The following is a 19,148-nucleotide window of genomic DNA, read 5'->3' on the forward strand; positions in this document are numbered from 1 at the left end:
GTTAGGCCTGTTCAGCTTTGAGAAGAGACGACTGAGGGGGGATATGATAGATGTCTTTAAGATCATGAGAGGTCTTGAACGAGCAGATGTGAATCGGTTATTTACACTTTTGAATAATAGAAGGACTAGGGGGGCATTCCATGAAGTTAGCAAGTAGCACATTTAAGACTAATCGGAGAAAAATCTTTTTCACTCAATGTACAGTTAAGCTCTGGAATTTGTTGCCAGAGGATATGGTTAGTGCAGTTGGTGTAGCTGGGTTCAAAAAAGGTTTGGATAAGTTCTTGGAAGAGAAGTCCATTAACTGCTATTAATCAAGTTTACTTAGGGAATAGCCACTGCTATTAATTGCATCAGTAGCATAGGATCTTCATGGTATTTGGGTAATTGCCAGGTTCTTGTGGCCTGGTTTGGCCTCTGTTGGAAACTGGATGCTAGGCTTGATGGACCCTTGGTCTGACCCAGCATGGCAATTTCTTATGTGATATGTCTGTATTTCTCTTTGTTTGACTTTATCTATAGGTCTCTGGTGTGTCTGTGTCTCTTTGAATGTGACATGCTTGTCTGGATGTAGTATGGTGTCTACCTCTGTGTGTGTATGTGCATATATCAGTTTGTTCCTTTTCAGCAATTTGAACTGCTGGCTGGCAGTGTAATTGCCTGCTACTTGGCAAATGATTCAGCAGCTGATCGGTTGGTGAGGTCTGGAATCCAGAATGCCTTTTGTATTTCTATGTATGTATATGTATCCATATATGATGTAACTCAACTTGATGAGGGGGCCCAACTAATTGTATGGATGGAAAGGAGGGGGTGCTGTGGCTCAAAAAGCTTGTTCACCCCTGGGTTAGAGGGAGGAATAATTGGAGCTAGGGAGAGGATCAGGGTTGGAGGAAGGAGATGAGTGAGGGGGGATATGATAAAGGTCTATAAAATCATGAGTGGAGTGGAACAGGTAAATAGAGAACGGTTATTGACCCTTTCAGATAATACTAATATTAGGGGGTAGCAGATTTAAAACAAATTGGAGAGAACATTTTTTTCTCTCTCTGCACAATCAAGCTGTGATATTTTGTTGCTGGAGGATGTGGTCAAGACATCTAGCATAGCTGGGTTTAACAGGGGTTTGAATAAGTTCCTGAAGGAAAAGTCCATAAACAGTTATTGCAGGTAGACTTGGAAAAGCCATTACTTATTCCTGGGAGTGAGCAACAAGGAGTGGATCTATCCTTTGAGATTTGCTAGGTACTTCCTAGTGATGCAGATTGACTGCTATCAGACAGGATGCTGGGCATAGTAGACCTTTGGTCTGACCCAGCATGGCGCATACTTTTTCTTAAGGATGGGGGAGAGAGGATTTCCTCTCACTTCTTTCACCTGGCATAGTTTTTCCCCAGCCCTTGTATATGATTACATTGGTAATCTCTTCTCTCTCGTCTATCCCATATCTCCTTTCTTGCATTACACACCCTCCTCTCTCTCATGCCTATTTCCCCATGTTGACCACTCAGTAAGAGGAGAGAGAGAGTGATGGTGTCTCTGCCATTTTATCCTGAACTAAGGTGGTCAAACCAGAATCTGGGCCCGGGTGATAGAAGAAGAAGACATAGTGGTGGAGTCATTTTTTTGTTACTTTTGCTGAGAATGTATATAGAGGGTAGGCTGAATGGATTCAGAATTTTCACCCAGACACAGACTAGTTTGAAGGCCACAGGCCAACCTCTGAGTAAACTCCTGTTTACTCTTTTGCACTGTGAAATGTTTACGAACAGAAAAGAGTTTGTTGTTTTAGTTATTTCAGTAAGTCTATGATGAGAAAGCTAGCAATTAAAGCCTGAGAGAGAATGAAGGCCACACAGCTGTGCCTGATATTTGATAAGAAATCAAAGGGAGGGGACACCACTGCTTTCACAAGCATTTTTTCTTAGTGTATAAGGAGAGATAGCGAGAGGTGGGAAGAGTGCGCTGGATGTGAGAGCACAGGCTGTTCCTTTGGAAGCATGTAAGCTTTTTTTTTGTGTGTGTGTGTGTGCGCGTGTATATGTGTGTATATATGTAGTAATTTTTATTATTTACCATTACTTCTTCAGTATAATATGATTTTATTTCATTCTATTCTCCTATTGCTCAAACTCATTTTCCTAAATACCTGGAACTGTGATGTACTGAATCAGTTTGTGTTGGGAATTAGCTCCTGGGTTCAAGGCCTCAGGTATAATCCCAGTAATTGTGTGTATTTTATATGGGATAAGCCCCTCAGGTAGTCCCCAGTGTAGACGTGAGTGAGATTAGCCCCCCTCCCCCCCCCCCCCCCCCCAGGGCAGAACACCAGTATGCACGATCTGAACCCGTAACACACGGCTGAAGCAATGCCTCTCTTCACCTTCTCCTCCTCACCTATCGATATGTGGGGTGACTGCTTACTTCCGCATGTGTAAGCTCAGCTGCTGGCCCCCATAGCCACCTCTGGTCTTCTGCAGTTCCCTAGGGGACAGAGTAATTCCTTGGCAAGAGCCAAAGTTTGCAGCCCTAGCTGTGGGTCCCTGCCTATGTCCTGCTTGATATTGTAAGACCCCCTCATAAAATATACCTGTCTTACAGTTTCCTTGAGAAGTGATAGGAATTTGGGGCTTTCTTTGGACCCATTTGTAGATTTAAGGCGTGTGATGATTTAAGTTTTATGTAAAACTTAAACATTTTGTTGGTTTTCTACCGATTTGTTATATAAGTGGTATATCTATATCTGGTGGCTAAAACATTATAAAATGCTTATATTGACTGTACTATTACTGTATTTACTTATTTGAGATTTATCTATCCTTAACCAACATACCCAAGCTACAAGTAAGAAGATTGTAAAACACTTGTTTACAGGTCTAGGTCAGACATCAAAATAGCAACAACTCTGATGACAAGAAAACCAAAAGTGGGGAGGAAGGGGTGGGAAATAAGTAAAGACAGTGCTGAGTCTTGACATTGAGGACTGGCAAGTGTAGTCAAAAGGGTTGTTGAATGGAAAGAGTAGCACTGAAGACGGGAGTTTCTCTGACAGCAAACATTAAGTATGAAAAAGAGGGTGGCAAGGAAACTTATTGCAGTGCGAACAACCTAGAGTATGGTGACTCAAAGGCAACAGACTATTGAATGTATAATGCAGTTTAAATTGAGGAAATGCAAAAAAAGACACAAGATAAATGATGTGCATATTTGGGTGCACGATAAAGCTATCTGTACTGTTCAGCTTGACAAGTGTAGGTCAGATGGAGTCAAATCTTGATATGATGAAGGTTTTCACAAAAAGTGGAATGGAACTGAGAGGTACAATGGATATGGGAAAGATTTAAGGAGTTGGTAGCCATAAGTTTTCACAGCTGAGGTGATGTGACACAGATGGGCCACATTTGCATCCAAGATTATGAGCAGAAGACTAACAATTCAGAATAGTGAAAAAGCTCATAAGTAAAACATAAAATGGGAAGAAAAAAGAAGAAACTCTTATCCCTGACGGTGGTAAGTAGTTATAAAACTGCCGTGCAGATGAACAAGGAAAAAACTTTATAAAGAAAAGAAATGAGTTAATATGCTGAAGGGTGATCAAAGGAAACTTAAAGAGCAGTTATGAAGGTAGATGAGCTGTGGACAAAAGTCAGAGTCCCTAAGGGCTAAATAAGAAAAAACAGAAAAGTGAGGAACATTAGTTAGTACTTTGTTGGAGTGATAGACTAGATACTAAGGAGAACAGATTACTGGGCTCAGAGTCCCCATAGAAGCATGTGGAGAATGACCATATCAAATACCAAGGCTACCTGTCTTGCTCTTGCTCAAGGTTTTGTACATATATATTCCAGCTTGGAGAGGTTCAGTACATGTGCACATGTAATATTTAAATTGCATGCAATTCTCATATCTTCATGTGCACATTGAGTTTGTCATCAGAGAACATGGCTCTATTCTCATCACCATCTTCTGTTTTTCTTTCTCTTAATGAAAATGGAATGTCCTTTTAAGAGATTAGAATACTTATTTTTTGCTTTGGATTCAGGAACCAAAATCATCAAAAGAACTTCGCTGTGCATTTCAGCAAAGTCTGGTGTACTGGCTTCACCCTTCACTGCCTTGGTTACAGTTGTTCCCTCGTATTGGAGCAGATAGGAGAATGGCTGGAAAAACAAACCCATGGTCTCATGATGAAGCGTTGCAGCAAGTTTTAATGAATGAATGGTAAGCAGACCATTTTATTTGCCTTTTATATTTGCGTGCTTTTGCCAGTCTTTTTTTTTGTGTATGTGTGTGTGTATAGGCATTCTGCAGTTTCACCAGATGTAAACTGTGGGCTGAGTTGTGGTATATTTCTCACAGGACAAGCAGGATGGTAGTCCTCGCATATGGGTGACATCATCAGGATGGAGCCCAATCACGGAAAACTTCTATCAAAGTTTCCAGAACTTTGACTGGTCCCTACTGGGCATGCCCAGCCTGGCATCAACCCTGCAGCCAGCAGGGGTCCCCCTTCAGTCTTCTTTTTTCCGCGCTGCAGTAGCCTCGCGGTTTAGGAGCTCTGTGGAGTTCCCTGTACGTACCAGGATCAGTCCAGACTGCTGGGTTATGCCTCCCCTCCAGCAGATGGAGTCAGAGAGAAAACTGAAAACACCCCCTAGATATTCTGGTGTGCCACCTGCGATCCCTCAGTATATTCTCTGACTCCAGCAGATTGAGAGGCATAACCTGCGGTCCTGTCCTGGTCAGGTTGTTGGTACTGGGAATTTACTCTTTTTTTGGCTGGATCAACTAGTTGCTTACCTTCAGGTTTCTGTTTGTTAGGTTTGTCTGTTTGTTTAGCGCAGCGCAAAGCTCAGTTGCGGGGCAGGCACAGAGGGCATTGCCCTCTTTGGATTTCCCGGACTAGTGTGTCCCAGTAGGCTGGGGGAGAGCTTTACCGGTGGGCCGGTCACCCTCCCCCCCCCCCCCCCCCCCCCCAATTGTCCCAGGGTCTATTACCCTGAAGGGGGTTTAAAAAAAAAAATCTCTGTGGAGATTCCTGACAGTTAATTCCGTGAGGAAAATTCCTAACGTTAAATTGCCCCACAGGGGTCCCTCCTCTAACTTCTCTCTAACTGCGGTACTCCGGTAAGTTTTTTGACAGTTTTCCGTCAATTACCGTCTAGTTTGGCCCTTGCAGCCTACTGGCCGTCGTCCGTCCCGCGGCTCGATTTTATTCTATGGCCGTAGCGTCGGGGTTCCGCCGGTGCCTGGACTGTACTCGCACCATGTCTATCACAGACCCTCATGGCATCTGTGTAATGTGTTTAGGCTGGGAGCATGATGTCCTGACTTGCACCAAATGTGCCCTCATGACAACCAAAGGTCGCAAGGCAAGGATGGAGAAGATGGGACTCCTCTTCCGTGCTCACACCCCGACGCCATCCATCGCATCGACGTCATCGGAACCGGCACCGTCGACGTTGCACAAGCATCGACCACCGTCCGGTGACCGTCCACCATCGACGTCTTCACGGCCATCGGTGCCCGTTACTCCCTCTCAGGATCAAGGGGATCGTAGGGAGAAACATCAGCATCATAAGGCTCGGGCCGTCGAGGGAGTGAAATCATCGACCGAGCCACCGTCCGAGCCACCGTCGAAGAAGTCCTGTCCAGGAAAGGCACTGACCATTCCTGCGACCGAGTCATCTAGGCCACCCTCACCCGATCGGGGTTTGGGAGCCATGATTCCACCTGTAAAGGTGGTCCCTCCGGCTATGCCTCTGCCTCCGTCTTCTGTTCCGGAGCCGGTGCTGCTTGCTCCAGGTCTCCGAGAAGAACTGGACCGGCTGGTCCAGGAGGCCATCGACAAGGCGATGCAACGACTCCAGGTCCCTTCGGCACCGGCACAGATTGTGGAACCGGTCATCGACCCGATTCCAGCAGCGCTGGCACCGCTGCTATCCCGGATGGAGGCGCTCATAACCACCATGGCTCCGGTGCGCTCCCCGTTGACAGCTTCATCGGGAGGAGAAACACCGTTCCGCATCCCTCCTTCGAGAGTTTTGCCTTACCCATCGATGCCAATTCGTCCCTCGCCACAAATTCATTCATTGGGGGCGATACGTACATCGGCGCCATATAGTCTCAATTTCTGGCTTCAATCCAGTGTCTGCAAGTGTTCTGACTTGCATTCATAACTGACAACAGCCATCTGTAATTTGTCAAGCTATGGCTAATTAAAGAAGCTGGTACTGCCTGACTAAGCACTAGCCTTCACCAGCCTTATCTCTTAGAAAAACAAATGTGTTCCTGGCTCTTATCTCAGTGCCTGTTACTGAGCCAACTTAGAGAAGAAGGTAAAAAAAAAAGGTTGCAAATAAATTATGCCCCATTACCACACGCAACTTCAACTACTCCACCAAAAAATTAAAACCATGGTACACAACTGACCTAAAACGCCTGAAAAACAATCTCAGACAAAAGGAAAGAACCTGGCGCAAAGTCCCATTACCCCAAAAGACATCCTCGTTCAAATCAGCACTACATCAATGCAGAACCTCCACCCTCAATGCCAAACGTGACTTCTACGCTAAAAAAATTCATGACTGCTTTTACAACCTAAAAGCCCTCTTCTCCTATGTCTCAGAGCTTACAAAACCAGCCCCTCCAGTCATCCCAGACAAAGAGGCAGGCAGCAAATGCGAAGAATTGGCTCTATACGTCCACCACAAATAGCAAACATCCTTCTCAGATTCTCCCTAGACCCCCAACCCATCTCCATCTGCCCATGCCCAACTGCTGCCTCCCTCAATTCCCTCGATATTACATCCTCTATCAAAATAACCTCGATCCTCAAAAAAAATTAGACCAGCCACGCACCCTTCTGACACTGTCCCCACCAAAGCCCTCCTGAATATACCTGACACCATAGCCAAACCCTTGGCTGATATTATCAGTTGCTCTCTATCAACTGGCATTGTCCCCGACTCTCTCAAGCATGCTTCAGTCAAACCCCTCCTAAAAAAAAACACATCCCTGAACCCAGAGGACCCAGCCAACTTCCGCCCCATCTCCAACCTCCCTTTCATCTCAAAAATCATGGAAAGGGTTGTCAACAGTCAACTATCAGACTATTTAGAGGAAAACAAGATTCTGCACGCTTCCCAATTTGGATTCCGAAAACACCTTAATACTGAAACCCTCCTCCTCTCCCTTACCGATTTTCCTTCTCAGAGGCATGGACCAAGGAACCAGTTATTTACTAGCCCTCTTAGACATATCCGCCGCCTTTGACACCATAAGCAACTCCTCACCCGCCTAATACATATTGGCCTCACAGGCACAGCACTCCACTGGTTCACATCATATCTCACCAATAGAAAATTCTCAGTAAAAATAGACAACGCAGAATCCACCCACCACGCACTCTCCCAGGGAGTCCCCCAGAGATCCTCCCTCTCCTCCACCCTCTTTAACGTTTACCTTACCCCCCTCTGCCAACACCTATCCAACCTCGGCCTCAAATTCTTCTTATACGCTGATGATGTGCAAATCATCATACCTATTCAGGATACTCTTACAAAAGCATTGGACCATTGGAGAAATTGTCTTGCTTCCATCAATGCCCTGCTCTCTGACCTCCACTTTGCCCTAAACGCATCAAAAACCGAACTGCTCATCTCGCAACATTCGGCCCCCCAAATCAGCCATTGCAAATGATCCCGCCTATAATACCTTCATTAGGCAGCCTGATGCACGAAATCTTGGGGTTCAGATAGACCCACAACTGAACCTAAAAAAAAACATATCAATCTGATCCTCAAGGAAGGTTTCTTCAAACTTAATGTCATGAAGAAACTGAAACCCTTACTACATGCCAGCGATTTCCACACCGTCATTCAAGCCACACTCTCAACAGAAATGGACTACTGCAACTCCCTCTTCCTTGGCCTCCCCTACTCTACAATAAAACCCCTCCAGATGCTGCAAAATACAGTAGCAAGAACCATCTCTAATGCCCGGAAATATGATCATATTACGCCCCTCCTCAAGAATTTGCACTGGCTTCCAATCCCCTCTCGCATTGTATACAAAACCCTCACACTGACCCACAAAGCTATACACACACACAACTCAAACTGGCTTTGTTGAGCCTTTCTCCCCCGTACGATCTAACAAACACACTAGAGCCACCAATAATGGAACCCTCCACGTTCCCTCCCTAAAAAAAAGCACACCTGTCCTCCACAAAGGAACGAGCCCTATCTATTGCCGGACCCACGCTCTGGAATTCCTTACCCCCCCATCTCAGGCTTGAGACTTGTACTGCTAAATTCAGAGCCAACTTAAAAACATGGCTTTTCAAACAAGCCTATCATCAATAACACCCTACTCTCCCCCATGCAAGTTTTTGAACCATGCAAACAAACCCGAACCTTCCATACAAACCCCCCGAAACATCCGAATCATTCTAACACACCTAAACCCTGTACATAGTTTTTGTTTCTTACAAATATCATGCTCAACATTAAAGTCTTGGCTATCTCATGTTTCAGATTAGCCTGATTCCTATGTATTTCAAGCTATGTTCTAATAGTTCCTATCTTTCCCTCCCCAACTCCCTGTTTTATGTATTTTCCATCCTTTGTTATTTTGTTTGATGTAAACAGATATGATGTCCCCCACTAATATCGTCATAGAAAATTTAATAAATAAATAAATTATCATGTTTAAAAATGTCTTAATCCTATCCTATTGTGCATTATATATAACATTTCTCCTTGCCTGACTGTTACATTCCTTCCAGCGCACTGAGTTAAGTCTGCTTCTGTTTCTCTGTACGCTTGGGGTAGATTTTATAAATTTGCGCGAGCGCGTACTTTTGTTCGCGCACCAGGCGCGAACAAAAGTAAGCTGGATTTTTATAAGATACGCGCGTAGCCTATAAAATCTGGGGTCGGCGCGCGCAAGGGGGTGCACACTTGTGCAACTTGCACCGCGCCGAGCCCGGCGCGCGCTGCCTGTGATGGCGCTGCCTGTGATGGCGCGCCAGCAGGCTGCTGGCGCGCCATCACCCAACCCGGGGTCTGATCCGGAAGCCTCGACCACGCCCCCTCCCCCCACCCCCTTTACGAAGCCCCGGGACTTACGCGCGTCCCGGGGCTCTATGCATGCCAGGCGGCCTATGCAAAATAGGCGCGCCAGCGCGCGAGTGCCCTACGCACGCAGGGCTTTTAAAATCCAGCCCTAATTGGCCACTCGACTGAGTGACCTTTCTACTCGCATCATGTTGGAAACTTGTACATCAGTCTAATATACAAGGCTATTCATCTGTAATTAACAAATTGATTGGCGTTTTAGCCCATATACTTTCGGTTTCTCTCCCTGCTAGATGAGAAGCCTACCAAAGATCATCGGGTGTTTTTTATACCAGGGGTTCCCCCCGAGGAAGCCGCTTTTGGCAAAACAAGGGCTTTGTCAGGGCAATTGACACCATACCCAGGAGGAACACCTCACCTATTTGTTTTCTGATTTATTGCAAGCACTTCTTGGATAATACACTGGCTTAGTCATCTTTTGTACTTTCCAACATTGTAACGGTTTTTGGGTTCATTATTATTGTAACATACTTAGGTCTGCTTGTAAGTAATTGTGCACAATGGCCAAGCATGGACAACAAATGTATTAACATTCACGCCATAGGAGTGCATAGTCAGCAGTTGATCCATGTTTAACTTTGCAATACTCATTTGTATAAGGGTCACATGACTGTGCCACATTTGTTAACATTAAAGTATTCATTTATTTAAAAAATTTTTGTGAATGTAAAGATTTGTGTTTTAATATATTAACAACACTAATGCTCCTTTGTCCATTCTTTTGGAATGTTTTTCTGCTTGTTTATTGAGCATGTTATAGGATTACATTTTACCTGTTCTTTTGTATCTGTGTGTGAGTGTGTGTGTGTGTCAAATACAATGATCTTCTGGGACTCTAATTACTTACTGCCTAAAATAATTTTAATACACCAGATCATAGAACAAAGTACCCATTCACTAATAAATATTGTACTGGAACCAAAGTGCTGCAGTTTCTTTGTGAATGTGAACATGCATGAGATTTGTGCTGAACTTTATTTTTTAATATAGGTTTTTTATTACTTACAGGGCTTTCAGTTTTACATCTTTGTATAATCTGGTGAAAGCCAAGCTGTGCCCCTATTTTTATATATGTACTTACCAGTTCACTATCTTGTTTCGTGCACCTGGGATCGCTGGAAGTGATACAGTTACAGCTCTTATGTCGCCCACAACCAGAGGTTTAAGAGAAGCTATGAGAAAGGAAGGTAACCTAAACTTTTTGTTAAATGTCACAGTTGGGCTTACATTCATATCAAAACAGTAATCTCTTTAGTTTGCAGAGGAAACTCATCGATAAGATCCTTTATACTTTTTTCTGTTTAATTTCATTCTTGAGGTGGACTACTGAAATTAAGGAATGTTTCTCCTGCTTAATGTCTTCACTTATAGGTCTGAAAAAATCAAGGTACTGCCCTGTGGATCCAAATCAGAAACATGTGCTGACAGAATTAGTACATGTACATTTTTAGATACAGGACTTAAAGGCGAAAAGGATTTTAGATGATCTTTTTATGGTAATGGGATGTGGCCATAGTTCAAAAAAACTATTTACTAAAATAAGAAATATAAAAACAAATGTTAGGATGGAAAAAGGATAGAAGCAGAAAAAGCCAACCAAGGGGAAAAAAAAGAACTAAGCAATTGATAGTTTGGTATTTTGAGAAATAAAGGTGGTTCTGCTATTCTGTTGTTCCTGTATTGCCAAAGGTAAATGCTCACAGACCAGAAAGATAACATCAATTCCATCTCTTCTTTTTATGTAGGTATTGAATTTAGTTTACCATTATTGGAAGAGAATAGGAATCTGAAGCAGAAAGGCTCTAATTCTGAAACAGAAGTTAACAAGGATCTTGAAACAAACTATGAAGGCACAGAAGAGAAGTATGTGCTAAACTAAGTCAAAAGCTTTTGTGGTGTTTTGTGGGTTGTTTCCCTCTCCTTGATCACTCTCTGGGTTCTTTATATATGTGGAGTTAGGAAATTTTATTTTTTTTATTTAGCTCATACCTTTTCATTGGTAGTTTCAAGGTGAGTTACATTCAGTTTCCCTGTCCTCAGAGGGCTTACAATCTAACTAGCTAATTAAAAAAAAAAACAAAAAAAAAATGCGTGTCAGCGCACGAGCAGAGATACGCTGCAGTTTTATATCGTGTGCACACATACGTGCATATCATTTTAAAATACCCCTTCCCTGTACGTACCAGGATCAGTCCAGACTGCTGGGTTATGTCTCCCTTCCAGCAGATGGAGTCAGAGAGAAACGTTCTCTGCACCTCCTAATATCCCAGGGGTGCCTCCTGAGGTCTTCCAGTATTTCTCTGATTCCAGCAGGTGAAGGAAGACATCCCCTGCGGTCCTGATCCTTGTGTCAGCTGAGTGAATTTATTTTTTCTGTTCCGTTAAGGGATTTGTGTTCCCGGCTGATCTTTGACTAGATCTACTTTGTGTTTAAAAAAAAAAAAAAAAAAAAAAGTGAAGCAGTGGCTGTGTCTGCAAGCCTTGTAACCCGGAGGACCCCTCTAATTCCCAGGTAGGGGGGATTTACTGGTGGGCCGGTCCCTCCCCCCTTCAATTCCAGAGAAGTAATATTCCTCTGAAGGGAGCTGAATTGTTTAATATATTCCAGGGAGGTTGTTATTCCCCTGAAGAGACGGCTCCATTAGATATGTGAAAGATAAAAAAAAAAAAAAAAAAAAGGCTGCATTTAAGAACATAAGAACATAAGAAAATGCCATACTGGGTCAGACCAAGGGTCCATCAAGCCCAGCATCCTGTTTCCAACAGTGGCCAATCCAGGCAAGATACAAGGCAAAATTTAATTTCATTAGGACACAAGCGAGTAATTAATTTAATTATTGTAATTCAGAGTTTTCCTCAGACCTTTTTTTCTTGTTTCTTCTTTCTTCTGTTATGCTGCGGGGCTCCCGGTGTTCTGCCTGTGGAGAGCCGGCAGCGCGGCTCTCCAGGGACAGTCTTTGTTTTCACTGCCTTCCCGGGGGTGAGGGGCCATCAGAAATGCCTTTTGCAAGCAGAAAACGGCCATTACCGCGTGCGTGCGGCTCAAATAATTCTCAGCCAGCTCCCCTGCATAGGCCGGCCCCCATCCCCGATTCGCGCTGGAACGGCGGCCATTTTTGATTTCCCCGACGATCGCGTTGATCAGCCGTTGGGGAGAGGAGAGCTTCCTCCGGTGTTGTCCCCCCTGATTTAAGCCCAGAGCGCCCGATTTTGCAAGAAAACAAGCCTCTTCATCCTCCTTTACCCCCGGGGGTGGGGGGGATTTAGACATCCATTTTCCTCTCAATTTATTTTGTTAATGCACAAGGCATATTTAGAGGCTGAAGCAGATGCTGAGGGTCAGCAGCTGCCGCCAACTAAGGTGCCAGGACCTACAGAGGGGCCTATTCTTCATCTTTAACCTATGTCCCAGGACACTGGCTTACAAGACCCCCTCCTGGGAACCTCGGGGGATGCGGTGGATGAAGGGGTTATGGAATCTGCTCTGGTGGAAGGGGATGATCCCCAAGTGCTGTGCTTGTTCCGCAAAGAGGAGTTGGATCCTCTTATTCCTTTTCTTCTGGAGGAGCTTGCAATTCCAGCGCCACAGCCAGTGGCGAACTCTACTCTCAGGGATCCTGTTCTTGCAGGGCTTAGAGCCCCACCTGGGGCATTCCCTTTTCATCCTAAACTTCATCAGTTGCTTACTCTGGAATGAGATGTCCCGGAGGCCAGCCTTAGGGTTACTAGGGCAATGGACAAACTCTACAACTGTGTTTCTGAAGTTCAGGCTTTGAAGGTTGGGGTTCCACAAGGCTCTGCCCTTTCCGCCATGTTTAACGTTTATCTTGCTCCAATTGCTAAACTTTTAGCCATCATCACTGATGGCTTCAAGTTATATGCAGATGATATACAATTCTATGTTAAAGTAAAGAATTCATGGCAGGAAACAGTAGACTCTCTTACCCTTTGTTTAGATACAATTAACCGCTGGTTGAAACATAACAAGTTACTTTTGAACATTAATAAGACTACAATGTTGCTAATTCATCGATCATTATCTACTCCTATTCAGAATTCTTTGTCTATCAACAATATTTCATACTCTCTTTCTTCTCCGATTAAGAGCTTGGGTTTTCTGTTGGACTCCAATTTATCCTTTAAACCTCAAATTAGAATGCTCATTAAAACTGGTTTTTTAAAATTGCGTTTACTGGTTGGCTTACGCCATTTGCTTTATGAAAAAGATTTTCTGACAGTTGTTCGTGCGCTTATTTTTCCGCACATTGATTATTGTAATGGACTTTATATTGGGTTACCAAAATGTCAAATTCAGTCTATTCAGCTTTTACTGAATTCCGCCGCCAGGTTGGTTTCTAATTTAAAACGTTCTGACAGAATATCACCAGTGCTTTGTAGCCTTAATTGGTTACCTGTTTGTGACCGGATTTCCTTCAAAATAGGTCTAATTGTCTTCAAACTTTGTAAGTCCAACTCGTCACATTGGTTTAATGCTTTATTGAGAATATATAAACCAGTCGGATGTCTGAGATCTTCGCAGTTAAACAATCTTGAAGTTCCTTCTATTCGTCAAGCTCGTTTGTTTAGTACTAGAGACCTCTTTTTCAATTACGGCACCCTCTCAATGAAATTCGATCCCTATAGATTTGAGATCTATGGATGATGTTAAGAAATTTAAATCTTCTTAAAGAATTTCTCCTTGCCCGTGCGTTTAAGTTGTAACGTAATGTATTGAATGTCATTTGCTTCTGTGTCGATGAGTATTGTATTGAAGTGAATACTTTTGACTCCATATTTAGATGTGACAGTGTTTTATTTTTGTTTTCTTATTATAGTGATTTATTTATAATGTTTGTTTGTTTTAGTTTCTGTGAAACTTTGTGATTTTATTATTATGTATGTAATTTTGTATATCGCTTAGGCCATTTGTGTTAAGCGATTAATAAATCTTTTCAAATACAAATACAAAAAATACCCGCTCCCACAGGAATCTCTGGACTTGCTGAAGGTTCCTCAGGTGCAGTTTCTGCCATCGCCAAGTACACCACTATTCCAGTGACGGGAGGCACTTCTCTCAAGAACCTACAGGATAGGAAGCTTGAGGTTCTTCTTAAACATATTTTTGAGGTATCCGCCCTAGGTGTACAGGTGGCGGTGTGCAGTAGCTTAATGTAGAAGGCTACCCTTTGGTGGGTTCAACAGTTACTCACCTCTCAGGACTTACCCTCAGTAGAGCTTGAGCAGGCGAATAGTTTAGAGTCGGCGATAGCATATACGGCTGATGCCTTATATGACCTCTTACGTACCTCTTCTCGCACGATGGCCTCTGCGGTTTCGGCTAGGCGACGTCTTTTGCTCCGCCACTGGACGGCTGACGCAACTTCCAAGTCTCGCTTGGGTTCTTTTCCATTTAAAGGAACCTTACTGTTCGGGGACGAGCTAAAACAGCTTATTAAAGATTTGGGAGATAATAAAGTTTATAAATTACCAAAGGACAAACCTCGTTCATTTCGTACCTTTGGTTCCTTTAGGGGCCATTTTCGGGGCCAGAGACAGTTCCGAACTGGTAGGACTCCGTCCTTTTCTCCTCGCCCACAGCCTTCCGGGTCCCAGGTTTGGGCCCATTCCTTTCGTGGGAGACTACCTTTCCATACTAACAACTCCCAGTCCTTTGCTTCTTCCAAATCTCCTCAATGAAGGTGCACTGGCCCATTCCTCGGTGCCAGAGATAGGAGGATGTCTCTCTCTTTTTCTCGAGGAATGGGTCAAAATCACCTCGGATCAATGGGTCCTCAATATTATAAAGCAAGGTTACGCTTTGGATTTTGCTCGCCCGTTGCAGGACCTTTTCCTGGTATCCCTGTGCGGGTCTCTCCTGAAACAACAGATAGTTCTTCAGACTTTACACTGCTTGAAAGATCTAGGGGCGATTGTTCCGGTTCCTCTGTCCCAATATCGGACCGGTCGTTACTGCATTTACTTCGTCGTCCCCAAAAAGAAGGGGTCCTTTCGTCCAATCCTAGACTTGAAAGCAGTCAACAAGACGCTTCGGGTGCCTCGATTTCGCATGGAGACATTGAGATCCGTCATTGCGGCCGTCCACAAAGGCGAATTTTTGGCCTCTTTGGACCTGACCGAGGCTTATCTTCATATACTGATCCAGGAGGCCCACCAGAGATATCTCCGGTTCATGGTGTTGGGCGAACACTACCAGTTTCGGGCCCTTCTGTTCGGTCTAGCAACTGCGCCTCGGGTGTTTACCAAGGAGATGGGTGGTAGTTGCAGCAGCCTTCAGACGGGAAGGGATTTTAGTTCATCCCTATCTGGACGATTGGCTCATCCGAGCGAAGTCACAGACCCTTTGCAACCTAGCAATCCAGAAGGTTTTGCATAGTCTTCATGCCCTTGGTTGGGTAGTCAACTCCGACAAGTCACTTGATTCCGTCCCAGGTCTTGCAGTTTCTGGGAGCACGGTTCGATACAGCTGTGGGAAAGGTTTTTCTTCTGCAGGACAGGATGCTCAAACTGATGTCGCAAGTACGCCGCCTTTTGGATCTGCTTTTGCCCACAGTATGGGACTATTTACAGGTTCTTGGTTCTATGGCATCTACTCTGGAAATGGTCCCCTGGGCCTTTGCGCATCTGCGGCCCTTGCAGAGGGCGTTGCTTTCCAGATGGGACCCCAAGTCAGAGGAGTTTCATCTGTCTCTACCCCTCCTGGAGCCGGCTCGATCCAGTCTGGCTTGGTGGTTGGTGCCACAACATTTGTAGGAGGGCATGGACCTGGAAAGTCCACAGTGGATAGTTGTGACAATGGACGCCAGCCTTTTCGGCTGGGGAGCAGTCTGCCAGACGCAATCGGCGCAAGGTCAGTGGACAGCTTCACAGGCCAAATGGTCCATCAATCGTTTGGAGACAAGAGCGGTGCGGCTAGCACTCCGCAGATTTCTGCCATTGATTCAGCATCAGTGTGTGAGGGTTCTCCAACAATGCCACGACGGTAGTGTACATCAACAGGCAAGGCGGCACGAGGAGTCGTTCAGTTGCCATAGAGAGAGACATGCTGACGACCTGGGCAGAACGTCATCTGTGCTGTCTAGTGGCATTGCACATAGCCGGGGTAGACAACATTCAAGCAGACTTTCTCAGTCGACAGCACCTAGACCCCGGAGAGTGGGAACTTTCCGGGGAGGCGATGAGCATCCTCACCTGGAGGTGGGGGACACCCTGGCTAGACCTGATGGCTACCCGCGTAAACGCAAGGCGGCTTGATTCTTCAGTCGAAGGAGGGAACACGGGGCGGAAAGAGTGGATGCCCTTGTTCTTCCATGGTCCCAGGACATCCTTCTTGATGTGTTTCCTCCATGGCCGCTAGTAGGAAAAGTCCTGCGGCGAATAGAATTACACGCGGGTCCCGTGATTCTCGTGGCTCCCGAATGGCCGCGCAGACCGTGGTATGCGGATCTCATCAACCTTGCGATCGGTCCCGTCCCCCTCTGTCATCTCCACAATCTCCTTCGGCAGGATCCAGTATATTTCGACCAGGCAGCTCGATTTTGTCTAGCGGCCTAGCTTATGAAAGGAAGCAATTGAGGAAGAGAGGTTACCCAGAGGCAATCATTACGACTCTGCTCAGTTCTAGAAAACCTTCTACCTCCCTGACATATGTTAGAGTATGGAAGGTATTCGATACTTGGTGTACTGCCTCCGGCGTCTCTCTGCGCAGAGCCATGGTTGTAAACATTTTAGCGTTCCTGCAGGACGGCTTGAAAAAAGGTCTGGCCTATAGTTCGCTCTGTGTCCAAGTTGCGGCGCTAGGTTGTTTGCAGGGTAAGCTGGATGGAGCTCCTGTCGCCACGCATCCAGATGTTGTGCGTTTTTTGAAAGGGGCCAAGCATTTGAAACCTCCTATCTGGGCTCTCTGTCGTGGAATCTGAATCTGGTTCTTCGTGGTCTTTGTGGCTCCCCCCCCCCCTTTTGAACCTCTTAAGCGGATAACTTTGAAGGATCTGACCCTCAAGGAGTCAAGGCGGTGTTTCTCGTTTCGATTTGTTCTGCTAGACGCATTTCAGAGATTCAGGCTTTGTCCTGCCGTGAGCCTTTCTTGCGCATATCGAATTCTGGTATTTCGTTGCGCACAGTGCCGTCATTTTTACCCAAGGTAGTTTCCGCGTTTCTTGTCAGTCTGTTGAGTTGCTGGCCTTTCCAGATTTAGATAAATCTTTTCCTCAGTCTCGAGACTTGAGGAGGCTTGATGTCCGCCGTGTGCTATTGCGTTACTTGGAGATCACTAATGCCTTTCGTCTTTCAAACCACCTTTTTGTCCTATGGAGCGGACCTAAGAAGGGCTATCAGGCTTCTAAAGCTACCATTGCACGATGGCTGAAGGAAGCCATTGCTTCTACATACATTTGTGGGGGTCGCCCAGTTCCTGATGGTCTGAAGGCGCATTCGCTACGCTCTCAGGTGGCGTCTTGGGCTGAGAGTCAATGTGTTTCGCCTCAAGAAATTTGCAGAGCGGCGACTTGGAAATCTTTGCACACTTTTGCCAAGCATTATCGTTTTGATGTTCACGCTCCAGACTTGGACTCTTTCGGCAGTAGTGTACTGAGGGCGGGACTCTCCGAATCCCACCCCATTTAGGGCAGCTTGGGTACATCCCAGCAGTCTGGTACGTACAGGGAAAGGAAAATTAGTTCTTACCTGTTAATTTTCGTTCATGTAGCACCATGGATCAGTCCAGGCGCCCGCCCAGATGTTTCCGGAGAGTCCGCTACTACTTACCTTGGTTAGGTTTTCTTGTACTTCTCCCATGTAAGGTTTAGGAGACTCTGAAGATTGTTCGTTATCTGTTTCTTTTCATGTATATAGTTGATCTAGTCATTGATTATCCTTGTTCATGAGTCTCTGCTTTGTTGTTCAAAATACTGGAGGACCGCAGGAGGCACCCTGGGATATTAGGAGGTGCCGAGAACTTTTCTCTCTGACTCCATCTGCTGGAAGGGTGACATAACCCAGCAGTCTGGACTGATCCATGGTACTACAGGAACGAAAATTAACAGGTAAGAACTAATTTTCCTTTCTGAGGGTAAGTGTGCATGTGATCTTAAAAGGTGGCTCGAGTAAATGTCCCACACATATTGCCACCAGAGCTTTAGCAGCTTTTATGCACATATGCTCATAAATGGGGGTAAAACCAGTTTTTTCATGTCCTTACTGGGGGGGGGGGGGGGGGAGAGAGCACTGCAAGAGCAATATGACACTTTCAACACAGGGTGGGTTGGGGTGTGGCGTGGTGTTACATGGGTACGTTACAGATCCTTGCACTCTGGCCATGGGGGAGGGCATGAAAGACTTGAACACATACATTTAAATCAGTTATTTACTCAGACAATAAAAGGACTAGGGGGCACTCCATGAAGTTAGCAAGCAGCTCATTTAAAACAAATCTGAGAAAATTCTTTTTCATCCAATGCATAAGTAAGCATTGGAATTCATTGCCAGAGGATGTGGTTATGGACGTTAGTGTGCTGGTTTGGTGAGTGTTTGAGACCTGATGTGAGGTTCGAGGTACTCTTCCTTGTTCGGTCAAGATCACACTCATTTTGGAATTTTTGCAGGATGGCTGTTGCAGATGTGGACCCTTGGCCTGAGGTGATGTTGGCGCTACCTGTGAGGGAGACCCTCGCAGGTCTCCACTGTTGGGAGGCGAGGCCAAATGTGAAGCAGAGGCCAGCAGGAGCTTTGCCACTACCAGCCCTCGTTCCCCACAGGTTGAGCCCTTGGATACTAGGGCCGGCTGGTCTTAGGTGGGCCCTCTGTGCGGGCGAATCCCATAGGGCATGGCCAGACGAGGCGGACGGTGCCAAGGGACCGAAGGTCCAAAGCAGGCGGAAGAAGACGTAGTCTGGTCCGGTCAGAGGCAGGTGGCAGAAGACGTGGTCTAGTCCAGAGGTCAGAAGCAGGCGGCAAGATGTGGTCAAAAAGCAAATCAGGTCAAGAGCCAAA

The 19,148-nt window shown here is 45.4% G+C and overlaps 1 protein-coding gene across 1 annotated transcript in view; it reads left to right on the forward strand.

Annotated features, from left to right (window-relative positions):
* Nucleotides 1-19,148, forward strand: part of DONSON (downstream neighbor of SON) — a 90,876-nt gene that overhangs the window by 14,630 nt on the left and 57,098 nt on the right. The window contains exons 4-6 of the mRNA XM_029603544.1: nt 4,043-4,221; nt 10,149-10,327; nt 10,886-11,003. Of these exons, the coding sequence (XP_029459404.1) occupies nt 4,043-4,221; nt 10,149-10,327; nt 10,886-11,003 (476 nt within the window). The remainder of the gene's footprint in view (nt 1-4,042; nt 4,222-10,148; nt 10,328-10,885; nt 11,004-19,148) is intronic.

This window comes from Rhinatrema bivittatum, chromosome 5 (assembly GCF_901001135.1).
Source record: "Rhinatrema bivittatum chromosome 5, aRhiBiv1.1, whole genome shotgun sequence".
In the NCBI taxonomy this organism is placed as follows: domain Eukaryota; kingdom Metazoa; phylum Chordata; class Amphibia; order Gymnophiona; family Rhinatrematidae; genus Rhinatrema; species Rhinatrema bivittatum.